The 22,881-nt window shown below is 28.4% G+C and overlaps 4 protein-coding genes across 5 annotated transcripts; 2 read left to right on the forward strand and 2 right to left on the reverse strand.

Annotated features, from left to right (window-relative positions):
* Positions 1–485: 485 nt before the first annotated feature.
* On the reverse strand, positions 486–11,208 carry LOC107020627 (carbonic anhydrase 2). Of its 2 annotated transcripts, XM_015221067.2 has the most exons (10): positions 11,049–11,208; positions 10,622–10,712; positions 5,364–5,425; positions 4,979–5,119; positions 3,703–3,751; positions 3,085–3,201; positions 2,747–2,800; positions 1,740–1,825; positions 1,152–1,257; positions 486–838 (listed from the first exon to the last, which is right to left on the reverse strand). In XM_015221067.2, the coding sequence occupies exons 2-10, from the start codon at positions 10,679–10,681 to the stop codon at positions 674–676; spliced, it is 840 nt and encodes a 279-aa protein (XP_015076553.1). In that variant the 5' UTR covers positions 10,682–10,712; positions 11,049–11,208; the 3' UTR covers positions 486–673. The 2 variants fall into 2 exon arrangements, with proteins under 2 accessions (XP_015076553.1, XP_015076554.1); XM_015221068.2 differs by lacking the exons at positions 10,622–10,712; positions 11,049–11,208 and adding an exon at positions 5,585–5,866.
* A 1,925-nt stretch (positions 11,209–13,133) lies between these two features.
* On the forward strand, positions 13,134–15,979 carry LOC107018568 (uncharacterized protein At4g28440). Its single transcript, XM_015219077.2, has 3 exons — positions 13,134–13,294; positions 13,523–13,740; positions 15,477–15,979. Exons 2-3 carry the CDS (start codon positions 13,536–13,538, stop codon positions 15,665–15,667), a joined length of 396 nt encoding a protein of 131 aa, XP_015074563.1. The 5' UTR covers positions 13,134–13,294; positions 13,523–13,535; the 3' UTR covers positions 15,668–15,979.
* A 596-nt stretch (positions 15,980–16,575) lies between these two features.
* LOC107019962 (protein phosphatase inhibitor 2-like) lies at positions 16,576–17,468 on the forward strand. The gene has a single exon (XM_015220311.2). The coding sequence runs from the start codon at positions 16,783–16,785 to the stop codon at positions 17,251–17,253; it is 471 nt and encodes a 156-aa protein (XP_015075797.1). The 5' UTR covers positions 16,576–16,782; the 3' UTR covers positions 17,254–17,468.
* A 233-nt stretch (positions 17,469–17,701) lies between these two features.
* Positions 17,702–19,471, reverse strand: LOC107020148 (protein TORNADO 2-like). Its single transcript, XM_015220451.2, has 2 exons — positions 18,963–19,471; positions 17,702–18,252 (listed from the first exon to the last, which is right to left on the reverse strand). Exons 1-2 carry the CDS (start codon positions 19,389–19,391, stop codon positions 17,866–17,868), a joined length of 816 nt encoding a protein of 271 aa, XP_015075937.2. The 5' UTR covers positions 19,392–19,471; the 3' UTR covers positions 17,702–17,865.
* Between the last annotated feature and the right edge of the window lie 3,410 nt (positions 19,472–22,881).

Raw genomic sequence — 22,881 nt, forward strand, 5'->3', positions numbered from 1 at the left:
TCCAACCTTTAGGATTGAGATAATACATAAATGTGTCATTTAACTTGGTTTCAGCTTGCAACTATGTCATCCAGCTTTAGGTGTGCACCAATAAGCATTTTAACTTGTTTAGATATGTGTTCTAGGTGGCGTCTTGTGTAGCCAAGTTGTGTCCTATGTGATGTCATATATGTATTATGCCACATAGGACGTGTGTCTACTTGTTCAGTTTTATACAAGTTGAAGTTTTTACTTGTGCACATCTAAAGTTGAAGGACATAAATATCAGTTGAGACCAAGAAAAAGAGCATGTTTAACTTTTCATTCAATGAACCCGATTTTCTTCTTTTCATTGTTTCTGTTTTGTTGAAGATTGTATTTTCTTTATTATTCTAAATATTTTAAACTAATAGGTCTATGCTGATTAAAGGAATCAGGTGCCTTCACTTTTGGAAGTAGAATAAAACAAGTATGAGTAAGATATTTGGCTCATCAAAAAAGGAAGGTTGTGAAAAAAAACACAAGTAGATTACATTAAGCTCAAAGCTGAAAACAGCCATTTTAACATTATTTATGTGATGACACTCCACACTGTTGTTCAGTAATACATTTACATCAAAATGCAAATCAAGTAAAGAAGAAGAAAAACTTGAAACACAATTACAATTGGTTATATGAAAATTTTGCAACATATTTAGAGTGCAACAGAAGGAGTAAGTTTGAAGTCAATATTCCAAAGCTCAAAGGATCCATTCTCAAAATCATAGTGTCCACCTTTTAGTGCGATGTTTTTCTTCACCACAGCTTCTCTCACAAATGGATATGTCAATAAATTCCCTAGTGATACATTCACAGCTTCCTGCTCAACATCATATACCAAAAAAATAATTAACATTACATTTATGCTTTTCGTGCATTTTGACTTAACACAAAATTTAAGAAATGTTTTTGAAACTCGTAATCTATAAATTTTTTAAAGTTGTGTCTGAACGTACATTTTTTTTAGAAAAAAGTAGTGAAATGTCACCCAAGAACTGGTTTGGACCAGCTTTTCAGTGAGAGTAAAATGAGAAAATTAAGTTAAATTACTTTTGAATATAGAAAAATATTTATTATTTTCTTACGACAAATATCTATAGAAAAAAAGTGTATCACATGAATTAAGTAATTACCTTCTCCAATTTGGTGCATTGTTCACTGTGATCCAAATCACAGAATTCTGCCTTTACCTTTGCCTTGGCTGTTAAGCAGATTTTCACCCATTCTTCAATGAAATCACTGCATTTTTAATGTACTCAAAGTATAAGAAGACCTTTAAATATAATTTCATTTTTCGATATTCAAATTAGATAAACCTTAATCAATCATAATACTTTTATATAGTTTTTGAATATATAGATTTTAGCAAGAAAAATTTAAATTAATCAAGTTCAATGTAATTTCTAAAATTAGTCAAATTTAACATTTGAAAAGTAAAAAAATATCACATAAATTGAGAAAAAAAATTTTATTTTTTGTAAGTATACGTATAAGAACTAAATGACAGATAAAAGGGACAAAAGAGAGTACAATTTATAAACAAATAAAGTAAAAAAAAGATTGATGAGTAGATTTTTTTTAAAAAAAAAAGTCAAGTGGACTGATCATCTTTTATTTATCAACAGCTTTATAAGGGTGACTATTCACTTATTGATAAGTCCACTTTCATTATCAATCATTATATAGTTGTTTAATTAATTAAAAATTAATAAAAAACCAACCTTTTAGTGGACCCATCATCAGGAATAGACATAAGTCCTTTAATACCTCCACAACAGCTGTGCCCAATCACCAAAATATTCTCCACCTATAATTGTACAAATTTTATTCATTTTTAAATTCACAACTCCAAATAAATAGGAGAAAAAAGGAAAATACAGGTAAATTTTTTTTTTTAAAATGATTTTACTAATCCCTACTTTCTTAAGGCTTAAGTTAAGTTAAGAACTAATGAAGTAATTAACATGTATATTTTGATTTGCATTTGTTTAATTTACAACTCCAAATATATAGGAAAAAGGACAAGTATGGGCAATTAAATTAAAGATTATCAAAATATTAAATGATTTGTACTAATCCCTATACTTAAGGCTGAAGTTTTGAGCTAATCTAATTTACATGTTTTTGGTTTCTAACATGCACATGGGGTGCAATTTGAGGTACAGACCAAATCAGACAAGTAGATTCTCTTGGACTGAAGTTAATAGAAATATTGTCTCTGAAAAGTTACACAAAATAATATTTAGAAAGTTAAAAATGTTTCTAAATTAGGAGAAGTTTAGAGTATTACAATGTCCTTGATTAAACATGATCATCGTTCTGCTAAATCAAAAGATAGAATGACTTATGTTCGAAGTAATGATTAATATAAATATTATTGAGCAAAATTGAGGAGATGGTGAATTAGGCTCGGCAATTTAAAAAATGTCAAATTTTTCTTTCTTAATTTTAGATAATTATAAAAGGTCAATGTCATAACAAGTTGACATTTCCAATTTTTTATATAAATATATGAGGAGAAGTTAAGTAAGAAAGGAATATCTTTAATTGAATTAGGTATCTTTGGACCAATATTGGACCATAAAATAACAGGCTAAAAGACATGTACTTTGTTCTTGACCTCATAATTAATTAGGATAAAATGAGCTACCTTTATTAATTATTAATTAAAATGGTAATTAAGTAGAGATATAAAAATAAATTTCAAATTGTCATAAAAATGACTGACCTTCAAGTGGACAACTGCATATTCGACTGCTGCACCCACTCCAGAATATTTTGTCTGTAATGTATAGTTAACAACAAAATTAGAGTTTAAATTAAGAATAACGTGGAAAAAGTAGAGGACAAATAATAAATATGGGTTAAAGTATCTGCAATTCAACTAAGAATATTAATCTAAACTTTATGCCATAAATATCCACATCATTATTTTGATCTTTTACTTTCTTTTCTTTTCAATTTTTTTAATTCTTGTTCATTAAGTCTCCAGCATGGTACACTATTTTTCTCTTTAGACTTTTAACTCGAAAAAAACGTCATATAAACAGATCATCAGTAATTTACCTGGTCGTAAGGAGGGACCATGTTGGCGATGTTACGGACAACAAAAGCTTCTCCTGGTTGGAAATTGAGGATGTGTGATGGGCAAACTCGAGAATCAGAGCAAGCAAACACCAAGAACTGCACATAATTTAATCACAAATTATACATAAGTACTCATTAACGTGCCTTAAACGTCATTACCATTGTTGTGCATTCCAAAAAAAAATAACTAAGTTCAATATTTAGGAACAAAATTCACATTTTGGACGGCAAGTATGATGTTGATTTACATTAAAATAGTTTGGGGATATAATAGGGAATAACGCCTACGAGTATATATGCAAAATAGAATAATTATTATTCTTATGAGCTTTGATTGGAGGAAAAAGACAAAAAATAATATAATATATACATTATAAGGTGAGGAATCATCGTTAAAGGATAATTTTTTCTATAAGCTTTTGATCATAGGAAATAACTAGCTTAACAAACCACGGCCATGATTAACTATGTTCACTTTTATTTGTATTGTTATATAATATTTTAAATTGTGAATAAATTTTCATGTTAATTTTATTATTTCTTATATACAAAATTTAAAATCGACAAATAAAAAAATGAACAAGTATTATAATTTACCTTAGGGCTTTGACCTTTGGCAAGTTGTCCAAACAACTCCGGATTTTTCCTATAAAATGGAAGTACAAAAACCAAAGTTAAGAATTTAAAGATGTTTAACATAATTATTATTGGCGTAAATATTTACTAAAACTATGTAAAGAAGCTTTTCAAATTATAAATATTCTTTAGCTTTTAGACTAGATATATAATTAACCCCACGAATAAGAGAATTAGGTGATATATCATTCCCTTCTAATCATTTAAGTGTAGGATTCTTAAACTTTCTTAGTGAGTTTCTAAATATGCTTTTACTTTCAAGCATTAGTTGGAAATAAACTTAAAATTCTCTATCGAAAACAAACTTTTTCTCTCAATCTTTTTAGCTAAACTTTTTATGTAGTCCAAGACGTGCCATATTATACTCCATTAATTTGAAAGCCTTTTCCTCAATGTAGGACCATAATTTTATACAAGAAATATAGTGGGCATATAATATAAGGGTAGACCTTCAATGATCAAGATTCCACTATTTTCTAGACACAAGTTGAACACTTGGCAATCACTCATATCGAAGAGTTGTTTTTCATAGCTTTCATTTCATTTTTAGAACTATCAAGACGTTATTTGATACCGTTCATTTTTACTGGCTCATAAAATAAAAATAAATACTTTTGATATGTGCTTATACTAAGAAATGTGTTTAATAACACAAAGTTATTAAATTACATCTATTTTTCTTTTCTAAAGTACAATATGACCTTGTTAGAATAGTTTAAACCTTAAAGTGAAAAAAAAATTAAATCATTATTACCTTCTTGTACTACTATTATAAAATGACATAAATTCTATCAACATTAATGAAAGCTCTGAAAGAGAGACATATCTACAGGATAATTAAGTGACCCACCATTTTATTTTTTATATTTTAGATTAAAGTGACAAATAAAAATAAATTTAAGGAGAGTACTAAGTAGTATCTAATCACTATTAACAATTCAATTGAGTAATATTTTCACACGGGTGAGAGTCAACTTTTCACATTCAGAAAATAAATAATTAATTTTGAATAAAGTCAACTCAATATCCTTTCGATTTCTTTTTAAATATCGATTTAACTTCTTCATTTATTATTTATATAATTTAAATTTATTATAATGTTTTTTATATAATAAAAAAAAAAAACTGGCAGCATATTCGAGAATGATGCAATATTTGATGCCACAAAGGTTCGGACGTAACTTTTATAGGACAGAATTTATTTACGGTAAAGTACAATTTCCTAATTTTAACTTACTCATATTTCTCCGCCTTGAAATGAGCGAATCCGGATCGGATCTTCTCGTCCGGGTCGGACTTTTTCCCGTCGGCGCCTTCCAGCTCCGCCGTCAACTGCCTTATCTTCGCCGCAGCTGTATCTTCCAGCTCATTCTTTTCACTACCAACCACAAAAAAACAATAATTAAAAAAAATAAATATATTAAATTATTCACACCGTGTGGGACCCAGTGTAATGTAGACAGACAAACAGTTAGAGGATTGGAGGATGAAATCACTATCCGTTTTTATCGGAAACTGTGAAATTACGGATCAGGACAGAGTTTATCACAGTAATTACGTTATGAAAGATACAGAAAGTCCTGATGGAAAAGGACAAAAAATGGAAAAGTCTCTTTCTATACCTGAGAAGCTTTTTCAGTCCTGCAATGGCGTCTTCGTATGAATCTTCCGCCATTTTCGTCACCTGCAAGTCCAAAAAAAAAAAAAACGATCGTGATTAACTTGTTTTGATAATTCAACGATGGAAAATCGAGCGAAATTCAATTTGAATTGGAGAGTATTGAATCAGAATAAAGAGGTGAAATTACGAAGAAAACAAATGATTTATGAGATTTGAGTATACCTCTCGACTGGTAGAAAATAAAGTCATTTTGGTTGATGAAGCTAAGGGAGAAAGAGGATGAATAAAACGCTCAAAAAAGAGTAAATAAACTCACGTTCTTTGTGTTGTAAAGGTAACTATTACAAGGAGTATTTATAGAAAAGAGATTTGGGTATGGATAAATATTTTATATATCTAAATTGAAATTTGGAAAAAATTTTATTTAATTATATTGAAATTTTAATTTTATGAATATTCAACGCCTTAATGGATGGAACGTCACCCATTTGTGGTGCGGTTATGGAGGATGGGCCATTGATTTCACTTGCTATGTTAATCAATTAAAATAGTTTTTCATTTCAATTATGACATTTTATAAATTAATATTTCTTTCTAAATATCACACTTCTTATTTTTAATCAAATTATATGGTTTTTGATTGAAATTTTAAAATATATTTTTAGTCATATTAATATAATTTTTAGTATAATTTTTAAATATTTAAATTTTTATATTAAAATATTAAATTAATATATAATTTAATTTAATTTTAAAAATTAATTAAACTCTTAAAATGGAACTAAGCGAGGATTTTGACTTTCACTTTAAAAAGGAAAGAAACACTTTCCAAATTTGTGATCTAAATTAAATCATAAATATTTGTGTCTTTATGAATCATTTCATCAAAGATAAATAAAAATTTTAAATTTAATTATTACTATTAAATATAAAAATATTCATTCTTTTTTAAGAGGACCAAAATAACAATAATTGTCCATTATATTGAAAATAATTGTTCAACAATTTATGCCAATTTCATTCTTGCTATTAAGTATTATTTATCATCTAATACGTTTTTCAAAACATTTAATTTAATAAGTTTAAAGGATAATATAAATATTACCCCTATTATTAATTATTTTTTAAGAGATATGTCAAGTTAATACTGAACAATTATCGTTGATCAAATAGAGTATAAAAATAGTATTATTGTAACAGCCTCATTGGTGTTATTACTCACTTTCAATATAAGTTCAAACGATTTAAAAATATGTTCCCTATCTAATATTTTTCGTTTGTCCTACCACTATTTCAAAGGTTGGGAATTGCTTAAATTTAATTGAGTGTTAAAGTTCGTCTAATCCTCAGTTATTATGATTTAATACTTTCGATTAAATATTACAATTTATATTTCACATCAAACGACTCCGAATGGTGTTAACCCGATCAGGGGGCACGAAGGCACAATAGTTTATTGGACATAATAGAATCCTGCTTTGTCTTCTAATTATTATATAACTAAGTCAAAAATATGATTATGATTATTAAATATTAATTTATTATAAAGTTTTAGGTGAAGGGGTAGTACGTGTAATGTGGCCTTCCTGGCTTGCCGGTGGCTAAGTCAACCATGGAGTGCCACCACATTCTATTTTTGGCTTTTGGACTCAACATTTCATTAATTTCTCCAATAATTTTCTATTTTTTTAATAATATTGTGTTGCTCATTACATCCTATACATTTAATTAAATATCAAAATGAACTTTTCTTCTTCACATTATAAATAAACTCTTTTAATTTCAAGATCCGATTTTATTGGAAAAAGTCTATTATTTTTAAATTGATTCATCTTTTTCGACTTATTAAAGATGAATTAACCATTACAACCATCTCACAAATAAAGTTTGAAGGAATAAAATGTGAAAAAAGAAAAAGAAACAATATGAGACCAATCACAATTAATATTTGACCATTCTTCAATGATAATTAAGGCTAAGTTTTATCGATGTTTGGGAAAATAGTTAAATTTGTTCTTCAATTTTGGGAAATGATCCAAATTTTGGGATTATATCTTTCTTGTTATTGAGATCAACTACTCATTTCATTTAATAATAATTGTTTGTTATATTATTTTGAAATATTAATTAATAATAATAAAATATTAAATTTATTATGTCATTGTAATTTTCTTAATATGTGTGTCAAGTCAAAAATAAAAAGATAATATCAAAATAAATATATATAAAGTCAATAATAAATGAATATTAATACTAAACAAAGGGATTAATTTTTTTTCTTATTCACAAACAACTAAAGCTAGCTTTCCATTATATCATTTTTTTATAAGAATTTTTTTTAACTATGTGAGAATTATAACCCTCTAAAAGGGATAAAAAATTATTTATAAAACAAGTTTAGAGGGTTATAGGACCTTAGTATAGTATAAGTGTGTCTCTGAAATTTCGGGCATAAGTTAAATCGGTACTTATGCATTTTTTTCTTTCTTAATCAACCCAAATGGCACACAAATAATGGTCAACTACACCATCAAATTGAATTTTCACTTTCATAGTAACTCCATCGATCACTATTTTCATAAATTATCAGTAACTATATTAAAAATTCACACCAAATATTAAAAGAAAAAAATCAATAAACATAATATTTTAATCTTAACGACGAATTTTATTGACAAATCTAAATTGTTTTACATACTTCAAGGACAATTTTATTTTTTGCATCATTATTAAAATAAAACGAAAACCAAGTACACATATTGAAAAACTTTTGTGATAAGTCAATAAGAATAAAAAGTCACTCACTTAAAGGAAAATGATAGATAAAAGTATAACCAATTCACAAAATTCGTATGCAAATTTAAAGACTTCTCTTAGAAATGATGAAAATTTAGTTAGTTACTATTTGTTTGTATCCAAATATGGAATTATTTTGAAACAGAAATACTAATAACTTTGTACGTAATCCTTATCCTATCAAATGTATATATGACTAAATTCCAAAACAAAAGCATTAAATATCCCAAAATATTCTTTTGAAATTGGAAAGGTTGAAGAGGACTATAAGAAAATGCTCTTAAGAAAGTCGAAAAGGCCATTTTCCCAATTTTCGACCTTACCATTTTATATAACTTTCATCACCACAAATGGTTTGTGACGTGACACCCTTATTTATTGGTTTGTGATCGAATTAAATTATCGAAAAAATCTTTTAGGTCAAAAAATTTAGTCAGAATTTGATTAGAAAGAGATTTATTTTATGTTATTTTATCTTTTTAAATATTTTTACTCTTTTAACTTTAATACATTTTGACTAAAAAGTGAAAAAACAAATGATTTTATTTTAAAATTAAAAAATATTATAATTTTTTTTAAAATTTTCTGAATAAATTCTCTGATCAATTAGCACTTCCGATAGAGTTGGATAGCGCACGAATTGAATTTGAACTGACTTTGTGCTAACTTTTATTAATGAATTAAGATGAATTATACCAAAATTTAATTCGTTTACAATATTATCCATATATTTAAATTTGAACAAGTTAAATGAATCATATAGGTTTGGCTTGAATTTTCCACCCCTAACTTTTTCTTTTTTGGTCAGAAACCCCTGAAATGATCTTATATGTTTGTGTATTTAAAATAATTTTTAATTTTCATGATATGATTTTATAATTGAATGATATTTTTTAATCACAAGTTGAATAAATCTGTATTTCTTTTTATGATTATCAAACACTTTCACATAAATTTGAAGAGAAATAGTATTTTTTATATTGCAGTATTATGAATTTAATTTTCATAATGACTTAAACAACTACCATTTAAGTGGACAATCCTTGCTCCCGAAAAAAAATATAATTACAAAAATGATCTTATAAATCAAACGCACCTAATGGCCTGAATCTGAATGATTAAGATTCAGAATACATTAAATACAAACAAATGAGGCCTAAGTTATCTTAAACTTTTACTCTAGGACCACGAGAACATAATTTTAAGTTTGACATTTTCTTTTTCAAAAATGAATACTACTTTTGATTTTTGAATTTATTTTTATGATAAAAGTTTAAAATCACTTATTTAAAATTATTAAGTGAAATTTCCTAAAAAAAAAAAAAGGGGTGGTGGGTGGGGGGTTTGGGTTGGAGCCATCTAACAAACTTTTGAGTTTTGGGCTTGTTGGGCCATTGGACCTATAAAAGTTGCATTTAAAATGATAAAAAAACGTGGTCCATTAAAGAAGTTTGGGCTTGTAGTAACAACTTTAAAAAAAAGGCCGTTTTACGGTCGCTAGCCTGTAATGTTATTATATAAAAATATACAGTAGTTATACATAATACATATATGTTTTTACATTGTCTATAACTATTTTGATGGAAAACTATAACGTGTAAAAGTACGTATACATCTATTTTCCCTTGGTTTTTTGTTATTAAATTTTGAAGTCTTTTACGCGGGAAAATTTCAACAAAATGAAGAATTAAAACGAAAATATCCAAAAGGGATAAATCTTATTTTATAATTTATATCATAATTCAATCTAAAATTTGCAAGTTTTTTTTTCCATTATTGACCTTCATTATATGGTGAATAGATAGAATCGAACAATGTGGCTAGTATCCAAACTATGAATATTATGATAAGAGGGCCCAAATGAGAAAGATTTGACAAAAGAAAATTAGAGTCGAGCAATAATTCACTAAAAATTGCAATAATTCACTAAAAAATCACATATGGTCACTTTTCAATTTCTATAATTAAAAATAGTCATTTTGGGTTTTGAATTTTGCACCTAACTCACCACCTTCGAATTGGGAATGAGGAGTGCTTACCATCCGAATAACCCCTCTTGTCTTAACACTCATTCTACATTATCCTTTCAACCTTGATTTATTAGTAGAAACCATTTAACGTTTTCTCGATCGACGTTAGACTAAAGTTAAACTAAGTATAATTTGAATTTTTTGAATCTCAAAAGCAAAAATATACCTAGAATATTTTGTGGCAGAGAGGGAGGTTTATTTAATGGATTTCCCTTTATAGTATTTTAGTATTACTCGTAAATTCTCAAATAGTTGTTTTCAGAAATTCTATCCTCACAAGGTAGATGCAAGGTCTGCTCGGTCACGCACCTTCTCTAATACCTACTTGTGAGATTACATTACGTATATTATTGTCGAAACTATAAGGGTGTTATTATACATTTACCATCTTCATTTGACTCAAAATAAAGATAATTAAATATATAGAACTAACCTGATTGAAAGACTTTCTTGAACAACACATTAGCATGCATTTCCTTAATTTTCCAGCCATAATTACTAAGAATTAATCCTCAATAATATTCCTGGAATATAATTCAGCCACTTATCATATACATTGGTTAACAATATCATATATATATATATATATATATATAATAATAATAATAATATGCAATACCCCACATTATATTCCACACACCAAAAAAGATAACAAATTTGTTTGATCTAAAACTCCTATGATTCCATTAGTATATGCAACTACTTTGCCTTTGCCTAAGAATATGAATTACTAAATGACATGACATGATTATTTCAAGATATAAAAGTGATACGTGCATAGATATCTTTTAAGTAATCAGATTATTCAAAATTTGATGTTCTTTTAGTACATATAAGAAAGAGAAAGAGAGAAAGTGTACCTTATAAGTAGAATTCAAGACTTGAGAAGTATCATCAAGGAGTAGAGAAATGTTATATTTGCCCTTATAATAGCAAAATTATCATCAAAAATAAAGCCAATAAGGCAAAAGTGATAAGAGTAAACCACAAAAATAAAAGTTGTCCATCAAATGAAAACCACAAAAAAGGATAAGAATAGAGACAAAAATAAAGAATGAAAGAGAGTAGAGCTTTGGATAACTTCTACGTTTGGTACACCATTTATTTTAAAAATTAGAGATAGTAAACTTATATAACCATTTTTGGGCCACATCTTCATCATCTTACTCAGCATTGGTCAATCCTGATCAAGGGTTCGTCGAATCAGAATTTGAAATTTATGACTTTATGATATCTGAGGTTTTAAGCTAATCATTTGTCTATATTTTGTAGATTTTTAAAAAATAAATATAAAATCTGGATTGAAGTTAATGAGCAATTCAACTGAATACCTAACTTGTATTTGATCTAATTAAGCTCTATCCCTTATTTGAATAGAATAGTTATCATAATTTGAGAGTGAAACATAATTATTATGACAAAGTGTTTTCTCTAATTAAAAATATAATATAATATTTCGATAAACAAGATTCGAACATTTTCATGCCTTCACCCTCCTCTATTATTCATGAAAACGACTCTCAACTCCCAAAAACAAAAGGAAGAAAAAGAAGAAGTCTACCCTTTATCTTTTAGAACTTCAGATAAAATGTGACAACTCTTAGCTAGGTGGAGGATTGGTCTTTTATAAGAATTCCCAAAAAATTGGAAATAGTTTTGAGATAAGACACGTTGACTAAGATAAACGATGGCTATAAAGATGCTATTATACAATTATTATATTACGAAAAGCACATGAAATTGACAATTCACGTTGATTGTTGCAAGAAATTCAATATGTATAGCTTGCTAGTTGCTTAGTTGTACTCTATCTTTTTAAAAATAATTTAAATAAGTGGTTATTCCTAACTTGTGATATAGACAAATAATCATGAGTACTTCTTATCATATCCTATATATATATACTAATTGAAAATGAATTTGGTAATAGTAGGTCCCTTTGCTTTGTATTTCTTTAAGCTATATCTTTAAAGAAAATTGGGAAATGGTTTGAGTTAAGACTCATGGAGCAAAAATAAATGATTGACTATATTTACCTAATCCTAATTCCTAAATTAATAAGTACGTGAACTTACCCCACAACACTTGCATTTTTTAGTTCTATCTATTCTATTATCTGTATCATCATGTGTTGTATTTTTTATTTATAAAATGATAAATGAATAAGATATTCACACAAGTTAAGGTGGCTCCTACAAGTGTCAATGATTTTAATTTTTTTAATGGAATCAATCAAATCAAATTATTGTTTTTTATATAAATAAAATCGAAGGTCTTTATATAAATTTATTATTATAACAAATAATTAGAATGATTTTGTCATCTTATATAAAAGATATACATATATATTAGTATCGGAATATTCCTCTTCGTCATCAAGGCTAGCTAGCTTCATAAAAGTTTTACTGTTTCACTAACGTACAACATAAAAGAATGATCATCCATCTTATTCTAATATTTTGACTGACTAAAGGAAATTGCTATTCAATTTTGGAAACCCTCCGGTGCAGCATAGATTTAGGAAAGAAAACCAAGTGGCAAATACCTTGGCTAAGTGAGGGTCTAGATCAAAGGAAGCTAATTTCATTGTGCTTTGGACTTACGTTAATTGTTTCTAGTAAAATAGAAGCAGACAAAACAAAGTAGGAACTCTTTATGATAGGCTAGAAAGATCGCCTTCTACTATAGAATATATTATAAAAGATGCTTATCAGTAGTAAGAGTTTGAGAGAAATCGAAAGCCATAAACAGTAAAATTTTACCCCAAATACACGACAGACATATTGCAACCTCAACCCCGCCCCCAAACATTGCTAAAAGGAGCCATGCTCGACCAATTACATGTATTGTCGTCTATAATTAAATTATAATATATCATCTTATCTATTGAAAAAAAAAAAAAGAAGAAGAAAAGAAGCTACAAGCTCTTTTCAAACGAAGTAACAATTAATTTCTTTAGGGGGGCATATTACAACTTTTAATAATTTCATAGGGTGGAAACTGATATTTAGTTCTCTCGTCAAAACCAAAGCCCCATTCTGTTTTCCTACTTCCAATCTGAATCTCCAGAAGAATACTCAGATCTCAATTTTTCTCTTCAATTCAGGTAAATCAAAAACTAAATCTTCAAAATTATAACTATTCAATATATTAAATTCAAGAATTTTTATGTTTTCTGTCTTCTGTAGCTTTCTATGGTGGTTTATTGATCAAAGATTTGTTTTTTTAAATTATTTGTTTGATTTGTTGTGGTTTATGAATATGTGTTTGAGTTTATTTTTCAATTTATTGGTTTGGGTATGTGTTAAGATTTGATCTTTTTGGATTTTGTTAGGTTTAAAATAAAAATGGGTGAACCAAAGAAGCAACAACCAGTTTTCACTAAGGTTGATCAGCTTAGGCCAATGGCTACTGGGCTAAATCTTACTGTGAAGGTGGTTAATACAAAGATGGTAGTGCCAAGGGGAAATCAAGGCCGTCAGATGCGATTGGCTGAATGCTTGGTTGGTGATGAGACAGGGATGATCATTTTCACTGCTAGAAATGATCAAGGTATTGTCTTTGGTTTCAATTTAGCATTCAGTATCTATCCATAAAAAGAGAGAATCCGGATTTGTAGTAGTTACATTTTCAAGGGGCTCACAGTGGTTTCTTGTATCCATTCTAACTTGCTGTGATATCTGTTTTGGGATTAATCATGATTATAAGGGTATAGGGGAATCCTAGTAGCTCAGTTGGTTGACTAGATGGATTTTTAGATTAATCGTGGTTATAAGGGTATAGCCTATGTTGCTTGGACTCTTCAAAAAATGTGTGTCGGATACTCAAAATGTAGTGCTCTTTTGAAGGATCCGACGTGGTCGTGGCAATATTTTTAGAGAGTCCGAGCAACACGGGGTATGAGAATCTTAGTAACTCAATTGGTTGATTGCCTGAAATTTTTTCTTGTGGGGATTTGATTCCCCATCTTGTAATTCCCTCCCCCTTTTCCCTTTAACTACCCCCAATTTTTTTAAAAAGGGTTATAAGGGTATAATGGTAGTAAAGACTGTATCTTTAATGTTAGTTAACTGAGAAAGGGAGTTGATGTTGTGGTGATATCGTGGAGTCATTCTAATTTGCTGCGATTATAGTTTGAGATTAGTCTGTATTACAAGGGTATAATGGCAGTAAAGACTGTATCTTTAATGTTAATTGACTGACCAAGGGGCCGATGGTATGTGTTTTGGTGATCTTAGACTCTTAGTATGTGTTTTGGTGGTCTTGATCTTACATTGTGAGCTTGATGTGTTAATGCTGTTGAAGGGGGAAAAGAAAGAACAATGAAGTTTGATTCTTTTTTTGACTGATTTAACTTCCAAACTTGTTATGAGGCTTTAAGTAATTGAAACATACTTCACTTATTTGTTCAACTTCACTACCTACATTCCTTATGATCTAAAAAAAGCTCATTTTGCAGTATTGCTGTTGAGAGTTTTACTGAGTGGGATGTGAATGAATAGAGGCAGTCAGTTGGCATTCAACATGTTATTCTTCTGCCTTTGCGCCTTTTTTCATTAAAGCCCACACTTTATTTGTGCTTAATGCCCCCAACGGATCTTAGAGTTTTTTTTGCGCTTTTTTGCTTTAGGCTACACTGAATGAAAGGCACACCATCAATTAGGCATAAATAATTTTGCAGGTGATTGTGTGGAAGATATTATTCACTTATTGGTATTATGCTACACGTCTTTACTGGGATGTAGAATTGTATCAATTGTAACTGCATGCAAATATCATTCACCTAGTTTCTTCTGTACAGTTAGCAGTGCAATTTAAGCCAAACTTATGTTCATCCTATGTCTTTCAGAGTTCAGTAAACCCGAGCCCTGTTTTCTCACAAGAAACAGATTTCCTATTTTTTCTGCTACATGCAAGCATCATATTAACTATTTCAAGAAAGGAGAATTGTGAAATCGGATATTTAGCCAGACATATCTGTCTTTACGCTGGTTTCATATTCAGCTTTCCTTATTTGCTTGGCCAAATCTGCAATCTCTTTTCTTTTTGTGAGCTGTAACCTTTATGTGATGGCCGTGATTAGGATTCATAAACTTCGTCATTTTGGTGATTAGAATTCATGTACTCTCTTCATTTTGGCAAATCGGTGTTTTGAATTATTTTGGTGATTGATTATGAAGAAATGAGGCTTTCATGCATCTTGAATCTTTCTTGAACATGCTTCTATCAGATATCAGGCTGTTCTCATTATCTTATCCTTCTGTTAACTCGAGTACTTTCTCTTTCAGTCGACATGATGAAAGAAGGTGCTACTGTAATTCTGCGCAATGCAAAAATAGATATGTTCAAGGGATCAATGAGGCTTGCAGTGGACAGGTGGGGACGTATTGAAGTTACCGAACCTGCTAGTTTCTCTGTCAAGGAAGATAGTAATCTGTCCCTTATCGAGTTTGAACAAGTGACTGTTGTTGAACAGTAACTCAAGACAGCCCATTGCTATGATAATGTCCCATTTGCAGAGAGTATAAGTAAGTTTGGTTCTTTAGGGATATGCTAATGTGGCTCTTCATCAGTTAAAGTAAAAACTACTTGTTTTGTTAAGTCAGAAAGTCCTTTTTTTTTTTGTAGTGGAAGTTTTTGTAGATAGCAAGGTATGTAGCTGCAATAAACAGTAGTGTACAACTTGCTTGTTTATTTATTTGGAAGGATTGTGTAGCCACCATAGAACTTACTTTATCTGGTGCTTATCATAACTTTTTTTTTTTAATAATCGAGAAATTTTCAAGGGCCAGACGATAGAGTACTAATATTTAACTCAGCTTACGATTCATAGAGCAAATATTCCATTTTAGAGCAATAGTACGATGTGGCGTAAAGCTTGCTACTCTTTTTGTCCGACATAAAGAGGTATATCAAATAAAATTTCTGATTTCGCCATTTGATTATAAAACATCTCTTTAGAAAAGAGAAAAAAAGGCAAGACTCACGACTTGACCTTGACCTATATATTTTTAGCTCATTTAATATCCACTAGACATGAGACATCTAATCCATGATAAACATAACTCTTCTACTTCAACATCTCATATAACACGTTTAAGATCAAAGTTATATTATAAATGACAAATTAAGACAATTAGTTATAACAATATATATAAATTAATTTCCATTAAAGGTGTCACATGAAAAAGAGGAAAAAGAAAGGAAATACAGAAACCAATTGATAACATAGAGTAGGTATAGTGATTTTATATGCAAATGAAGACTTTATCCCAATCCCGTGAATTTTTTAATATTTTTCCTAACAACTACGAAATTATGGGTACGTGTCATGTTTATGTCCAAACAATTTATATTAGTAGCAAATTTATTACTGTATGAAATTTCAACTTGTTTGAACATTTCTCCTATTCTTCTCTTATTAATATATACAATTTTTAACTCATCATTCCTCATTTTCTTTCTTCGATTTGAGAATCAATTGAGATATATTTCCAAACAATACATTAAACTAGGTAGTCGATAATATATTGATTACACAAATCATTTATATTCATTTTGTTCTATTCAGATCCATTTGTATTGTACGCTGAGATGGGCGTTATATGGGATGAAGAAAAATTGGAGGAAATTGAAGCGAATAAACCGGTGAGAATGAAGATCACCGAGCCAAAGACACCATATCATCACCCTAAAATTGATGATAATGATAATTTTGAGGAATATAACAATCGTAGCGATGAAGTGGTTGATGACATGGCATCGTGTTCAAGTAAAAATAGATCTGATGATCCTCATAAGAATGATGATGATGATAATGATAATGACGTTGTTGTTATGGATCATGCTGATGAAGATTCCGACGAATCGGAGAGGAAAAGGAATTTCATAGAGCATAGAAGAGGTCATTATGATGAATACAAGAGAATCAAAGAGCTACAAAGGAATGGATCTCTTCTTGAAGAATTTGACGATGATGATAATGATGATGATAATAATAATGTTATTGATGATGGTATTAAGGGCATAAAAATTGAGGAAGAAAAGGAAAACACTTCAACATAGTCATCTTATTTTCATGAATATTGTTTTTTTTTTATTTAATCATTTTGGAAAACATGTAATTAGCTAAAGAATTTATCCGTAATCTCTAGCTAATCTGTCGCTAAATAGCTCCTAGCTAATTAGATTTTATTTTAATCTATCGCTAAATGAAATTACCTGTGATTTTTGTTGTTTAGCCAGGAAAGTTTATGAGTAGCTATTTTCTTGTTTTCTTACGATGATTTCTTGTTTATTATTATAGTTTTTTTATGAATTTTTTCCATTATAATTACGAAATGACGATCCAACCCCTCAGATACAAGGGCCCGAGCCCATCCTATTGTAACAAAGAGAAAACCTAGCATATCGACTATCGAACCATAAATATAGATAATGAGATAGGGCTTCAAATAATCAATATGGGAGTCAATACTCTTGAGAGAGATGATTAAATTGCACTACATACTAATACGTTATCAATATAAATAATTTTATAGTAAACTACAAAGTGTCAACATATAACCCCTACAAAGTTTCAATATCTTCTAACTATAATAAATAACAAATTTAAACTTAAATATACATATGATACACTTATGTAACATCTCTATGAGTTGTTACATACATATATTCCTATACACTACTAGGATGAACTTTGCTACTTTTTGATTTTTCCATACCACCAGGTTCCTCAAAATTCTTACTATAAAAATAACAAGAAAATGAAAGGAGCACAACACTATTAATAACACAAATTGACAATGCAGTAGCCCAATTTTGATCTTGTTTAAACAAATAGCCCTTTTTGCATACATCGCACTCGAAACAAAGCTTGTTGGGATCACTACTCCATTGATGACAATCTTCAATAGTTTCTGTTGACTTGTTTTGATTGCTAGTCACCGGGAAACCATCGCCTGTATCCATCCAAATTAAAGGGTCTCGCGAGTTTGTGTTCTCGTTTTTGGATTTATTGTTATCACTACTGTTGCATATCTTGGGATACTTACAACAAGCGTCCTGAAATTAAAAAAAATCGATCTAGAGATTTATTATGTTAAGTTATTGATGATTGAATGACAAATAATATACATATAGTTGAATGAAATGGCGCACAACTATATTGTTTAGGTGCGTGGTTGCAATTAGAGGTGGCAAATGAAGTGGAGTAATTTATTTATCAACTTAACCCGTTCAAATTTTAATAAGTTGCGTTTTAATTAGGTTATTAATTTGATTGAACAGGACGAATTGAAAATTATTCACTCAAATATCAGGTTAAAATGAGTCAAGATCTAAACCTAAATGCAAGCAAATAAAATTACATTTTTGAGATTGTTTTTTTTTTTAATTAAAAAAATCAATTTGAAAGAACTTTAATTAGTACTATGTTAATTTGAAGATTGAGAATTATGCCTAAAAAAAGAGAGGAGGTGGAATCATAATGGATCTTAGACTCATCTTTTTATTTATTTAATCTATTTTAATCAATTCAAATTTAATACTATCCACCCAAATTCTTTTTCTTATATGACTATCAAATGATGATTGATTATGTATATCTTTTTTTCTTGTCCAAACCATTTCATATTCATAATTCACTTATCCAATTAATTCAATTCATGTTAAATACATTTATTGACGAATAAAAACATTTATAGTCAAGAACTTCTTCATTCTACGATGAATATTAGAATAGAAAAAAAAATCGTGTATATATATATATATACCTGAAGGGTAGTAGAAGCAAATGGAGAAAGTCTATCCCATCCATGTCCTAAATTTCTTTGACAAATTTGTTTCTTGACCATACAATTCTTGAAAGTTTGCCAATCATAATATGTATACATACGTGAATCTGTTCTTGATTGCCACCATGCCATTGTCCCCAAAAGAACTACTATAAATAATATAAAAACTTGTGACCTCATATAAACAAATTCCCTAAAACCAATTTTCCAACAACATATTGAACTTGCTAAACCTACCAATGACCATGTTAATATCATAATTCCAGCAATTAAGAACATTGACATTGATGTTTCACGACAAAATTTGTTAACTGTTATGATAGGGATAATTATTATTGGAAATGATATGATTATTCCAAATAAATTGAGGATAAGCATGATAATGTAGCCATTTTTTCCAAAATCCATCTTGATAATAAAGAATAATATTAGGTTTACTACACATTTTCATCTTGTTTGATTTTACGTGGTTAAAGTCCTTAGCAATTGTTTATTTTTAGAAATTGATAATAACCTCCTTTTCTTGTTTTTGGTCATTTGTGGTCTACCATAAACATTAAGTTTTGTGTACCACACATATATGGTTGGTTTAGTTAACATCAAATTACTATATATATTAATTTTTCATAATTAAATAAAAATAAATATTACAATTAACTATTTTCTTTCATCTTTTTTAATTGTTATGATTATTACTATAATGCCCTATAACATTTTATCCACTTTATAATCCACTTTGAGGTTAATAAATTAGAAAATAAAATAATTATATAGCCTAAATTTCAATTATTTAAATCTTAAGGAATCTCATAATCTTATATTGAAAATTGAAGCAACTTTTTCTAAAGCAACTTCCATTCATCATCGTTTGCATAAAGCTAACAATATAATGGATCACTCGATTTTTTTTTTCTATGATTAAAATTTGGACCTTTTACGTGAAATCATAAAAATGTTAATTCATTTCGACTTAGGTATATTATTAAAGCTATTAATAGTGAAAAGATAAAAAAAGAAAAAATTGATGCACGCCAACAAGCATTCCGGTCCACACTTTGTCCTTCACAGTTTTTCAAAATTCTTTAAAATGCTTTTTACAAGTAGTTTTCACATAAAGATAAAGAGTTAATATTATATGTGACAACGAGGTTACGAGTTTAAGTTGTTATAAATATATTCTTTTTGCAATATATATAAAATTTTGAGGTTTCGTATGATAAATTAGATTTGACCAATTTTTTTTTTCTTTATATAAATACATAGTCAGGACTTCGTGTTTCAAATCATTCTCAGTAAATGTATAATAATCGAAAAGATATTTAAATTTGAGTCTTGAATATTATTTATCCTCATATAAAAAAAGTTGTCGGTGCAAATTTAAATTTATATCGATCCCTCAATATTAGGGACACCTTATAATGACAAACTGTCAAACATATGTAAGTGATCGTAGGGACAATTACTTAATAATTATCTTTTCCGTTTTAAACCTATTGAGTTCGATGTTGATAGTGGATCCACTTTTTTTTTTTATGGCTAACAGAAATCTTATCATATCCTATGTTTCAATATAGCACATGTAAATTGTAACGATGAAAATTAAAAGATCTTTTTTTTTTGTTAAAAATGAGATGTAACTAAAATATATTGTGTTCAATTATAAATTAATAATTTTATAAGATAAATGTAAAATTTAAATCAAAATTACTGAACTATTATTCTAAATTCGTACCTTCTACAATATCAACACCTTTGGTAATTAGTCATTGCAATAATAATTTACGACTCACTTATTCCATTAGAAGTTTAATCGAACACTTCTATAAGATACTTTTATAATAAGTGCAGAATTTAAATTAAAATTATTGGACCATTATTTTTTTTCACATAGTTTAAGAGCTTGATTGACCTTTTTTCCTATAAAACATACTTTATTTCTTTGTGTATTGTGTCAGAGAATTAAAAACATATATTACTAATTAATATTTTGAGTATGTACATGAAAATTCAAGGGATTGCATTATAAAATTGAAATATTTTCAAGCAATTCTTTATCCTATTTTCCCTTATTTGCTGGTTGTACTAAAATCTTGAAAATCGATTTATGATGGATTTTTTTTTTTTGGAAAATATATTACTATTATCTATACTTTCAATATATTGCATATTTTACCATTAATTAAAAGTTTTCTGTCATATATTGATGAACATACACTTAGATACATGTATTTTTGCTATCAGATATGGTAATATAGGGTGATAGACAAGCGAGATGAGAAGGGAGGTATCCCAGATACATGCAAATCAAATCAAACTACACTAAGTACATTATACATGTATATGTATGTATCTAGTATAATTCACATGTATCTGGGAGAGTGGCGAGTGAAATGGAGAGAGGTGGACGAGAATTAATTTGTAATGTATCTAGATACATGCGAATTCACTTGGATATAATATATCTATAATAAATTACACCTAATTTTAACCTCATGAATCTCGAGATACATGTATTTTGACCTATCTAAATATAGCAAAATAAAGAATATATCTAAGTAATTCACTTATTTTTTCTTGAATTTGATGGAAAAAAAGACGTCCAATGAAGATATTAATACAAGAGGAACAAATGTTCAAGCTTAATTAGGATTCTTTATTTTCGTAGCTATGATATTCTGTGAATTGAAGAGTATATTTTATTTTTTTTACCTTTCATATTAATTCAAAAGTACTTTTGCATCTTTTTATTTAACGAATAAGAAACATTTCAAAATGACTGTAGGACCCTAATTCTTAATTATTTTCTATTGGTTGGAGTCTATAGAGTTCGATGTTGATAGTTCCTCCACCTTTTCCTTTTTCTTCTTCCATGTTTAGGATTCTTATGATATCCCTTGCCCCATTATTATTAACGAAAGCACATATAGTGATGGAAAAAATAAGACAATAATATATAAATAAGACTCTTAGCTTAGCTTCATGTAATAATTATGACCTTTAATTTTAGGTGTACACAAATAGAAATTTAAATTTGTATAAAATTGAACAAATAAACATCATATTCGTGCTACAGGCATCCTACATAACAATTTTGTGTTCTACGCGCTATCTTATGTGTATTATGACATGTATTTGTTCAATTTTATATAAGTTTAAGTGTACTTGTACACACCCAAAATTGAAGGACATAGATGTCTACTGAAGTTAAGTTAATGACATATTTTTGTATGACGACAAACAAAAAAGGAAAAAGGTTATGTCACACATAATCATGATCCATAAATCCTAATTAATTAGAAGTTTACTTGTACGTACATAAGGTTTAATAGGTGATCATAATAAAATTGTCAAGCAAATGCGTCATGATTTACAAAAATATGGGATATTTCCTAATTAATCGTGTCTATAATGTTTTCTATATTTGTGAACATTTCAAATGAATCATGAAAATATTTGGTAGGTCTATCGATTAAGATGCTTTTGAATGTCCAGTGATCAATTTATATATTAAAAATAGACATTCAAACTAATAATAATCAAACATATTTTTAGCATTTTCCCACTTTCTTACTTTATTTCTTTCCTTTTGATTTAATTTACGATACAAAAGCAATTGAATCTTTTTATGTTTATTTATATATAATTATATTTTTATATGACACATTTTTTTAATCGATAAGAAACACTCTAAGATGATCGGAGGACCCTAATTCCTTATATATTGTCTATTGGTGGGAGCTTATTAAATTCAATGTTGATAGTGCCTCCACCTCTTTCCCATTATTATTAGCAAATTAAAAGCACATGTAATGATGAAAAAAAAAAGGAAAAAGGTTTAGTTGATGGCAAGATCAAAATAATTTAAATATATTATATTGCAAATGTATGTCATGATTGA

The sequence above is a fragment of the Solanum pennellii genome, chromosome 5 (assembly GCF_001406875.1).
Source record: "Solanum pennellii chromosome 5, SPENNV200".
Classification (NCBI taxonomy): Eukaryota; Viridiplantae; Streptophyta; class Magnoliopsida; order Solanales; family Solanaceae; genus Solanum; species Solanum pennellii.